Source organism: Mauremys reevesii, linkage group 24 (genome assembly GCF_016161935.1).
Source record: "Mauremys reevesii isolate NIE-2019 linkage group 24, ASM1616193v1, whole genome shotgun sequence".
Lineage (NCBI taxonomy): Eukaryota > Metazoa > Chordata > Testudines > Geoemydidae > Mauremys > Mauremys reevesii.
In genome coordinates, this window is record NC_052646.1 from 1085581 (window position 1) to 1096547 (window position 10967).

The following is a 10967-nucleotide window of genomic DNA, read 5'->3' on the forward strand; positions in this document are numbered from 1 at the left end:
TCTCTCCCCAGAGCTAGGCTGTCACTTGTCCTTCTGCTGTTCAGTCTGGTTGGAGGGCTGTCCCAAAGCTACCCCCTGCCGATCAGCGACTTGTAAAGGTAGGGCCAAGCTGGGTCTGTTACCCTTTCCTGGCAGGTGCTAGACACACACTTACTCTGACCCTGCCTCCTTCCAGCATCTGGTGCTGGACTGAGCTAGCCCCAAACTCTGATCCGTGAGCGGCTGAAGCATGGTCCTGTGGGTAAGAGCAAGAGCACACAATGTGATTCCGCATTCCAAGTTCAATCAGTCTTACGCCGCCTTGTGGCACCTTCACATATCGCACGGCAGCTCCAAAGGGGCTGTGAACAAAGCTAATTCTGGCAGAATTGCTGTCCCAGTTCTGTGCCATTCTGAGTCCTGCTTTGAGCTCTGCGATCTCCTAAGATGTGTGTTCCCTGCTGCAGAGCTGATCCTGGCAGATGAGATCTTGCCTAGTAAAAGCGGATTCAGAGCAGTGCCAGAGAAGGCAGCCAGGTGCGCACCATACACTCTTCCCACAAGCACCCAGAGGAAGAATTCCTTAGGCGCTGGTGACAGAGAAATCCTACTAGCTAAGTCCCAGGGAGCTGGGGCAGAATTGTTTCTTACTGTTCAGTTTTAAACATTCTCCTTCCCTGGGGAGACTGTTCCTCACCCCAGTGCACCTTGCTGTCAGGAAGCAAGACTATCCGCTGATGCGGGGCTCAGAGCCGAGTGTGGGTGCAGCAGAGCTCTCTAAAGAGGTGTCCCCTCCATGCCATGGTAATCTCTGCGTTTGCAGCCCAAAACTGCATTGGCCTTTTGTGCTGTTCTAAACCATGGCAAACTCACCTGCTCTTTCCCTTGGCATTTGTGCCCTCTGGATTCTGCCCTCCCACTGAACAGCTGTCTTTCTGGTTGGCTTCCTTCTCGAGTCTTTATTTACATCAGTGAATGACCTGCGTGTGATCCCTTAGCAATGCTGGTGTTGTGTGCCCCTTCCAGCTCCCGGTGAGCGGCAGTACCCTGCATGATCAGATAGCGATGCTGAGCCACCAGCGCTTCAACGCCCTCACTGCTCGCATCCAGCACAGCCTGCTCGGACGGAAGATCCTGGCTGCAATCATCATGAGGCGAGGAGAAGAGGGCCTGGGAGTTGTGGTCAGCATTGGCACGGGTATGAGCCACTGCTTCCAGCATGCACTGAACTGGGACTCCCTGGCTAGATACGTTTCTTACTAGAAGTAGGCACTGGCCATTCCTATGGGCCCCTTCAGGGAGAGTGGGACACGGTCTCCTCTCAACATCCTACGGGGTTAAAGAACGTTCCCACGGTGTCACCAGTGATCTAGTTACAAAAGGAGAAAACAAAGCGAACATGCCTTCAGCTGTATCGCTCGTAATCTTTGCTTGCACTGCTAGACGCTAGCCTGTGCATCAGCGCATGGATTTTCCCTCCTGGCGTCAAACAGCACGGTCTCCTAAGGCTTCCCTCCGCTTTAGATTTCTAACTCCCCCTCTCCTTAGGTGGCTGGCACTGCTTTGCCTCCCCTCAGAGGATGGGCAGCTGAGGCCTCAAGGTTTGAAGGGACACCGGCGTCAAGCAGGGTAGTTCTAGATTTGTGCTGCTCATAAAAGGAGGCAAGTGATTTCTGTGTGGAGTAGAATTCAGTCCTGTTCATTTCTAACGGACTTGGCTGGGATAATGATCCTCGGTAACTGGGGCCATGGTGCTCAGGAGCCCAGAGCAGTAAGACTTGGTGAGATCAAACACTGCCTTTTCAGAGGAGCCCACCCGTGCGTTGGCATTGTGAGACTCTTCCTCCCCTCCCCTCTAGGTAATCGCTGCGTGAAGGGGGAGGAGCTGAGCCTGAAGGGAGAGACTGTGAATGACTGCCATGCAGAAATCATTTCCCGACGAGGCTTCGTGAGGTGAGAGACGGGGGAATCTTTGTTCTCTGTTTGGAGGGAGTCTCAGGAGAAAGGCACGAAAGAGAACACCCAGCTGCCTGTATTGTCCCGGACCTCTGCCTAGCAGGCAAACCCCTCTCCAGGAGCACAGCCAGTGTCGGTTTCTGCAGAGAACACTCTGGTGCCTAGGAGCCGTGGTTGCCAACATCTGTCTGGCTGTGAAGCACAATGACACTGTCTTACAAGGAAGGGTTTGCATGACTGTAGCATCCCACGTTCTCCTACAAGTATCCCTCTCCACTTACCTGCAGGGAGTTTGAGCTCTGTTACCTGTTCAGCCCTTGGCTTCTGGGCTGAAAGCCCTCCTGGGTTTCCTGCCCTCATGTGCCCAAACTGACAGACACAGCTAACCACATCATGTGTTTCGCTGGAGCTCTTTTCCATCTTCCACAGAGACTGCGGTTGGGGCACTGCCTGTCCTGGTCACGTGTGGGGATTGGGGTGGGTCTGACCTGGAACGAGGCCATCTTCTGACCCATCCTGTTTATTTCCAGGTTTCTCTACAGCGAGCTGATGAAGTACGATTCCGCTGATCCCTCCTCCACAGAACAGAGCATATTTGAGTCAGCAGGAGAAAACAGGCTCAAAATAAAAGCCGACATTACCTTTCACCTCTACGTCAGGTCTGCACGGCGCATAGCGCTGCTAAGCCTTACTGGGGCCGCCCCATTAATCTGCCCTGGCTGATCTGGGTCTCCTGATAGGCATGAGCCCCAGGCTGTCCCCTGACCTTCCCAGTCCCCGTGTACCGATAGGTTTGGGTGCTGGAGGGCAGGGGTTGCAGTGCCTTTCTGAGAGGGCTGCATGGTGCACACTGTCATGGAATGATGCTGATGATACCTCACTCTTCTATAGCATTCCGAGGGCTTTAAATCTGTAATGTGTGTGTCCTCCCTCACCGCCGGGAGCTCGGGAAGTAAAGGTAAAGCTGCACGTATAGACAGGTCTGGAGTGGAAGTGACTAGAGCAAACCTCAATAACAAACTCCCCCAGTGCAGTAACTGTTCTCCTACGCTGGCTCGGCACTCTCGCATAGCCTGCGTTATTTCCAGCTCCTTTGGGTTTACACTAACTCGACAGGGGCTGTTGGTTTGTTTCTAGCACGGCGCCGTGTGGAGATGGGGCCCTCTTCGATAAATCCTGCAGTGACCAGGCAAGCACGGCGGGGGAGAGCCAGCATCAGCCTCTCTTTGAGAATCCCAAGCAGGGGAAACTGCGCACCAAGGTGGAGAATGGTGAGTCTTGCAAAGCCTCAAGAGCCCTCGTGCCGAGCGTGCTGCAGTGCCGAGAATGCCGGCATCTGTAGAATCACAGAATCATAGAACTTAAGATCAGAAGGGACCCTTATGATCATCTAGTCTGACCTCCCTCAAGATGCAGGCCACAAAAGCCGATCCACCCACTCCTGAAATAATTCTCTCCCTTGACTCAGCTGTTGAAGTCCCCAAATCCTGATTTAAAGACTACAAGTAGCAGATAATCCTCCAGCAAGCGACCCCTGCCCCATGCTGTGGAGGAAGGCGAAAAACCTCCAGAGCCACTGCCAATCTACCCTGGAGGAAAATTCCTTCCCGACCCCAAATATGGCGATCAGCTGAACCCCGAGCATGCGGGCAAGACTCTCCAGCCAGACACTTAGGAAAAAGACTTTCAGTATCCCAACATTGACCCTCGGTACTAATTACCAGTGGTCGCACGTTATTGTCCTATTGACTAAATCACGTTATCCTATCAAACCATTCCCTCCATAAACTTATCAAGCTTAATCTTAAAGCCAGAGAGGTCCTTCGCCCCCACTGTTTCCCTTGGTAGGCTGTTCCAGAATTTCACTCCCCTGTATCTTCCAGTCACACGGAGGATCCGCTGCGGGAAGTGCTCCCTGCTGGTAACCCCTGGCCAGATGCGGGGCTTAGCTCCATTAAGCTCTTCCACATGGTAACGTGATCTGGAGAATCAGAGCCCTGGGGTCAAGGGCTAGGCGTTTCGCAGCTACCTCTCTAGGAGAGGACCAGACCCTCCACTCTCCTGTGTCGGACAGAGAGCCGCAGGAGGTGGGAGAGGGGAGCTAGCATGGAGAGGGGGCTAGCGTGTATCCCCGGGAGTCTGAGCACCCATGGGGTTAGGCACTGGAGAGGTGTCGTCGTCCTGCAGGCCTTTCTCCCATTTGTGCTTGTTTCTGCCTGAGGATATAGTGGGTGAAGACCAAGAGGCTTAGAGGATGGGTGAAGGGGGCGGGCAAGGGGCTGTGTAGGTGGAAAGTCACGCTCTGCCCTCAGTGCTTTTGTGTGAATCCAGCATCCACGCTCATGTGGCACTGACCTCCTTTCCAAGCGCAACCTGCCTCTCTCTAGTCTACCCAGCTCTCTCTCTGCTTGGCACGAGAGCTTGCCCAGCAGAACCTGGCATGCAGGAGCATGTTGTCCTCTGTCTGCGTGGGGTCATGCCGTCTCGGAGGTGTGCATGTTCACTGCAGGGAGCTCGTGGAGCGTGGCCTGCGCCCTTGGTGGCAGGGGGGTTTGTAGCCGTGTGGGCTGGCTTGCTCTTTGCTAATTCACTTTCCTTTTCTCTCCCGCAGGGGAAGGCACAATTCCCGTGGAGTCGAGTGACATTGTGCCTACATGGGATGGGATCCAGCATGGGGAGAGGCTGCGCACCATGTCCTGCAGTGACAAAATCCTGCGCTGGAACGTGCTTGGCCTGCAAGGGGCGTTGCTGTCGCATTTCATGCAGCCAGTGTACCTCAGCTCCGTTACGCTCGGTAGGAAACCCTGGGCGCACTGTGCTCTCAGTGCATTCAGGAGCTGGGTTGCATACGCCAAGCGCCAGTAACCTCCTTACTGCAGTAATGGAAAAGAAATTCAGCGGGAGCGTGGGAACCGAAGGGTAAAATGTCGATTCCAGCAGAGCTGCACCATTAGGAAACACATGGGACCTTGTGGATTTTAACCACGGGGATACGTGGGGATTTTATCCTTGGGTCTTGGTTTGGATGTGTGAGGACGAGGGGGAGACCAAAGCTGCCTGTAAATGTTTTATGGCCACAAATGTTGCAATCTGTAAAACTGAACCCTTCACATGTTAATGACCAAGGATGTGTCTAGTGGTAGGAAAATTGCTGTCCTGAACCTTTCCCGCCTCAGGCTTTCTGAGCAGAGCGGTGCATCTTCTCAGATTTCTGCCTGCCCATTAACAATGCAGCCGCTCTGTTTCCTAATGCTTGCATGTGTCTTTTCCCAGGTTACCTATACAGCCAGGGTCACCTGACACGTGCAATCTGCTGCCGCATGTCAAGAGACGGGAGCACGTTTGAAGCAGGTCTCCAGGCTCCGTATCGTGTTAAACATCCTGAGGTACCGTAGGCTTGGCAGCTCTCTGCACAAGGGTCCAGCCGTCTGCACTGGTGCATTCTGTATTAGTGGGACTCGGTAGACTACCTGCCGGATGGTTAATGCTCAGTGACCTGCCACCTTCCAGCTGTAGCAGGAAAGTTTAACTTCCTTCTGGTATTTGTGGGACCAGAGACCTGGCTCAGGACAGACAGATCATAGTGGCTGGTTCTGGGCTTCCCTGTCTTTCAGCCCACTGCCACATCTGGCCAGGTGTGAACAGTTAATGAGACCTTTGTGCATACGATGGTGCCTGGGCACGACTCAGGGGACTCTCCGGAGTCCATGCATGCCAGGTCTAACCAGAGCCCCAGTGACCCGTCTCTCTCGAGGGGCTGTCGCGAGGCAATCTTTGAATTGGGGGTGCGTGGCGTAGCTGAGATTGAGAAACATCATAAATGCTTTGCCGGTGGGGGGAGCTAGAATGCAAAGCAATTGCCGGGCACTCCAGCTGGCAGGTCGCTAGTGGGGCCACAGGTGAGAGGCTTCAGCTGCATTGCCCGCCTGCCAGTGCTGAGAACCATGCACCCCTCCCAGCTGTGTGCATGTGCCACACAGTCTGCTGGGCCAACCCTCTTGTCTCCCTCTGGCCACCTAGGTGGGGAGAGTTAGCGTGTACGACTCCGCCAGGCAGACGGGCAAGACCAAGGAGTCGAGTGTGAACTGGTGTCTCGCCGACGGAAGCGAGGTGGAAGTCCTGGATGGCACAAAAGGCAAAGTCGACGGGTGAGCGAAGAGCTTTGACGCCTTGCCAGAGGCTGGCTCTAGGGGAGCGTGTGGAGGGGCCGGTTCTCTGTGCTGTCCCTGTGGCGTGGGAGGACCTGGGGGCCTGGAGCCCCAACCCCAGCTAAAACGGGGATTCGTCGCAGTCAGAACAGACACTCCGCCAGCTGGTCTCCGTCACTGGGCACGCGGCTCCAGTCCTGCCAAGGGGCCTTCGCTTCCCAGCCCCGGTAGCCAGAGCCCTCCGACAAGTCCAACGGAAGCCATGGCGCTCAAGGGGCGGAGCGCTGGGCTTTCACTGCGGCAGCCGCTCTTTGTCGCTGGAGTGGAAACGTGTAAACAGTTTGGAGGCAGATTTTCCCTGTGAAATGTTCTTGTCGGTTGTGGCCCAGGCCTGTGTAGGGGGCCCCATTGCGCTGAACAGGCACAGAGCAAAAGACAGTCACTGCCCCAGAGCTGCCCTGTCCACACACGGGCCTCCTAAGTTCTGTTCCTGACTCTGCTGGTGATCTCTGGTGGCCATTTCCCTTCTGCCCACGTGCGAGGGTACCCCGGGCGCTGCAAGGCGTAGCTGCTGTGTGCAGAGCACTTGGAGATCCCAGCTGCTGCATCGCGTTGCTTGTTGTTACCCTCGGGTACGGTTACAGCCCAGACTCTGCCCGCCCGGCTCCGGCGGCAGGACCACACCCTACATCCCCAGCAGCTGTTCGCCCCCTTGCCCCAGCTCCATTCCCTGGGGTTCTCATTCTGTTCGTGTCCTTCCCCTTTCCAGACCCAAGCTCGAGGTGTCCCGCGTGTCCAAGAGGAGCATGTTCGCTCTGTTCCAGCAGCTCTGTGCCAAGGCGGACCGCAAAGACCTGCAGAGCCTTGCGCTGTACTCGGATGCCAAGGAGGCAGCCTCGGCCTACCAGGGAGCGAAGCAGCACTTCTTCGCGGCGCTGGAGGAGATGAGCTATGGGAGCTGGATCTGCAAACCCCAGGAAGAGGAGAACTTCTCTCTCGCCGAGGCGTAACGAGCTGCCCTCTGTGTGTGTCTGTGTGTTCCTTTTGTTTTCTTTTTTGTTTTTTTAAATGGAGCCAGTAGCGTTGACTAGGATTGTGAATTCCCCTGGGTCTCTCCTCCCTTTGGTTATCCTGGCAGCACATGTTGATTCTGCGGGGAGGGACTCCCGCGTTCATATTGCATTCTCTCGACGTGAGTGTACACTCGGCACATGGTGGTGAGGAGACGCGAACGTGTGAATGTGTTTGGACGAGGGAATCCACACTGTCCACGCATGTAAATGAAACCACAGGCCAGCCTGCTCCGGTGTCCCTTCATCACAGCAGCTGGGGGGACTCGGCTTTTCACTTGTCAGGTGCGTTGTCTTGATTGGATCATTTTAAACAGTGTGTGGGTGCTTCCCAGCCTCTTAGCCTCTCCCGAAACACTTCCCTCTGATTTGCAAGATGATTCCTGCAGCTATTGGCAAACTCCCCGGGACTTTTCCTTCCCAGCAGTCCTGCTGGGTGGGCACAAATCAGCTTGAAGACAAGGTGATCGCTTGCAACTGCTCTTTCATTGTGGGATCTGCCCTAGGGCACAGCGCAAGGGGCGAGGGGCTCAGGGCTATGGCAGATGGCAGGTACGACCTGATCTGCAGCTCCATAGTTAGCAGGCGTATTCCTGGCTTTGTGGTGGTAGCCTCGTCTGAGGTACCCTGTTGATGATGAGGGTTGGGTCTTGGTTTCTGGAGTCCTGCTGAGATGGGCCAACCCTGCCGGACACTCCCCCTGCGAGGGGGGCGAGGGGCACCCGAGGGTGGGGTGCCCCAGACTTGCCAGGTAGGGTGGCACCACTCTAAGACACGCGTCAGTGAAGCGGAGCTTTTCCTCCTCACCCCAAACGCCCCTTCGGACCAGTTTCCTGACTAGCCTGCGGCTGGTTCGGCTGCAGCACAGCCCCTTTTACTGAAATGGGACCAGGGATCTTTTAGAGCCTGGCCTCTGGTTTTAAACCCTGCCTTGAACCGGTCATTAATTTTATCTTGTCTACAGGCCTTGGGCCCAGCCAGCCTCTCCTCTTGGTTGTTTGCAGGAATCTAAGACGTGGGTGATGGGATCCAAGGCAGGTTCGGTGTTGGGAACGCTGATTGGTGGCTGTGCGCCTGCCTGCCCTCTCTGCAGGCCTGTGTCTGGGCAGCCCTGGGGAAGGGGGGGCGTGGGGCTGTCTGCCAGTGCTGTGCTAGCAGGGCCAGCATATTTCTTCTTCCTTCTTGGAGGAAGCACAGGCCTCCCAGCTAATGGACCCAGTCCCATCCAGCCTGCCTGGACCTAGAATCCCAGGCCCCGGGCCGTGGGGTCAGCTTGCTCCGGAGGTGGGTTGCGTTTGGCCTGAGCTGGCCTGGGCTTTGTCAGAAGCTAGTCTGGGTTAGCCTGGCCCTGGGGGAAGGGAATTGAGTGGCGCTGTGAGCGGCTGTGAGCGGTCAAGGACGTTGCAGTGCAGGAGGCTGGGGGCAGGCCAGGGGGCGGGCTGCCCCTCTGAAGTAATTGGAGAGACCCAGACCTGTTCGTACTCCACAGTTCTGGCATCTCCTTGTGCCGTCTCCACCCCGCCCCCATTTATTTTATTTGCAATTAGTTGCACTGTCAGCGGGTCGGAGCAATTCCCGTTGTGCATCATTTGGGGACTGTCTCCTGCAAACTCGTCCTACCCCCACCCCCTTTCTTTTCTGTACTGTCGGATTCCTTCTCTTGTCGCACTGGCTCCGGGGAGCTGAATGGAAACAAATGTAAATTTATTCATGGGAGAACTGTAACCCTCCTTTTTATTTTATTTTAATTTTTGTAAGTCTGCTTTTAAGTGCCCCTCGGTATCGATGATTTGAAGTCCTAACATTCCGCATAAAAATAAAAAAAAATTCTGTCTTGTTAGACAGTTCCGCCCTGTGGGGTGTTTAATTCCTGGGACACGAACAGGGGGGCCAAAGCTGGTGTTAAATGGCAGCGAGCATGGAGCTGGAGTCGCTCAGAAGGGAAAGGGTGGAGTTATTGGATCGTCAGTTGGACAAGTGCTGACGGCTGCACCATGTCCCGCGCTGATTTCATAACCAAGTGGGGCTCTGCCCCCGGACGGCGGGTCTGTGCTGAGCAGCAGCTCTGCCGGGGCAGGTTAAATCTCTCCCCCCTCAAAGTTCTCGAGTGAATTCTGAAGTGACGTCGTCCCTGGCCCCAGGCTTGCTCTGCCATCACTGGAGCTAGGGGCACCCTTCTGTCCATCCCTGGGCACTTACCTGCATAGCCCCAGGGAATAACCCCCCCACACACACAAAGGGGAGACAGTTGGCGATTCATGGATTTAAAGGCCAGAAGGGACCATCCAGTCTGATCTCCTGGGTGCCACAGGCCAGGCAGTGTCAGCCCAGTGACTTGTGTCTGGCTAACGCATGGCAAGCTGGATCCGAAGCCCTCAGCAGATTGACTCCACCTCTCCCCTGGTTCCAGTGGCTGATCACCCTCCACATTAACAATCTGCCCCTAACCTTGCCCGACTGCCTTGGGGATTGGCTGAGAGGTTGGGCTCCCCCCTCCCGGAGAGTGGGGGCGGGGAGTAATTCTCTAACTCCGGGAGCAGTGCCAGAGTGGGCGAGCCCAGGGCCCTTGGGGCATGGGGCCTTGTCAGGAGCCCCCCAGCTAGACGTGAAGGAGCCCCCTTGGCCAGACAGCTGTGACCATGCGAGTCACCGCCCTGTGGGTTTCATCGTGCTGGGAGTGCTGCTAACGGACGTCTCCACGAGGTGCCGCGCGCGGCTGACTGACCGTCCTGGTAACAGAGGCTGGGAGGGCAGCACCTGCCCCGTGCGGTCCCGTAGCACAGGTTGCTGTTACATTTGAGCTCAAGCTTATTTAAGACGGAGACTGTCCTGCCTAAGAGCAGTTTTATTACATGTCAGAACAGTTACAGCCTCCCTTCGAAACAGACCCCTTCCTGCAGCACCGCTGGTTCTCGCTGGGCTCGGAGCAGGACGAAGATGCTGGTGACCAGGCGTGCCAGCAACGGACGCTTAGGCCATTTGGAAAACCAAGGAAAACAGCAAAACTCTGCGGACGCCTGGGGCTCCTGGCCGCAGCCAGCTGGAGCAGAAGGTGTCACTCGACCCCCTGCAGGGCCCATGGCTATTGCTCTGCGGTAGGGTTTTGCCTCGTGGCCGCCCAGCAGCCACTCCTGTATGTTTAATGGGGTCCCACTGTAACCACTGGGAAACCAGGCGCCTTCAGAGCTAAGCAAAGGGGACTTGAAAATGACTCGGTGAGAACATGGTGCCAAAGGGGCTAAAGAGACTCCTTCAAAGTGCCCAGTCGCTGCGCGAGCAGAGTTCACCCGCCCGCCACCCACTGCATGGTGCTGCTCATGCATGAAGGGACCCTGTTACGTACCCGGTGAGTAAAGGCTTGGCGCTGCCCCCTCCCGTGTCTGCGGGGTGGGAGGGGGGAGTGAGAAGCAGAACCCAAAAGCGCGACAGCCGCAGTTTAAAGCGAAGGGGTGGGAGTAGGCAGAGAACGGGAGCTGGCTTCGTGCATCCAGTCTAGCGCACATGGGGGCAGCATCCCACCTGGCGGCCTAGTGCCGCTGCCGTCTCTCCAGGCGCTGTGTGCAATAGCTGTGCTGCACCTGGAGGTGGGGCTGGATTCCCGCCCCCGAACGCGAGGCTGGCATTGCAGGGCTCTGCTCCGGCTGGGCCCCAAGACTTTGGATTCTGCCACCGTGCAAAGGCAGGAGAGGGCTTGGCCCTGAGCTGCTCTGCAGCAGAGCCCGGGGCTGAGCGGTCGGGGTGGGACCGTGATCCTGACCGCTCAGTGGGTAGCTGACCAGCAAGGCCAGTGTTCTCCGGCCCGTGCGGGCTCGTC

The 10967-nt window shown here is 56.3% G+C and overlaps 1 protein-coding gene across 3 annotated transcripts in view; it reads left to right on the plus strand.

The window, feature by feature from the left end:
- Nucleotides 1–7170, plus strand: part of ADAR (adenosine deaminase RNA specific) — a 27672-nt gene extending 20502 nt beyond the window's left edge. For all 3 annotated transcript variants that reach the window (XM_039512551.1, XM_039512552.1, XM_039512553.1), the window contains exons 8-15: nucleotides 1006–1177; nucleotides 1839–1932; nucleotides 2466–2594; nucleotides 3073–3206; nucleotides 4547–4729; nucleotides 5209–5321; nucleotides 5956–6083; nucleotides 6853–7170. In XM_039512551.1, the coding sequence (XP_039368485.1) occupies nucleotides 1006–1177; nucleotides 1839–1932; nucleotides 2466–2594; nucleotides 3073–3206; nucleotides 4547–4729; nucleotides 5209–5321; nucleotides 5956–6083; nucleotides 6853–7093 (1194 nt within the window). In that variant the 3' untranslated portion in view covers nucleotides 7094–7170. The remainder of the gene's footprint in view (nucleotides 1–1005; nucleotides 1178–1838; nucleotides 1933–2465; nucleotides 2595–3072; nucleotides 3207–4546; nucleotides 4730–5208; nucleotides 5322–5955; nucleotides 6084–6852) is intronic.
- Nucleotides 7171–10967: the final 3797 nt, after the last annotated feature.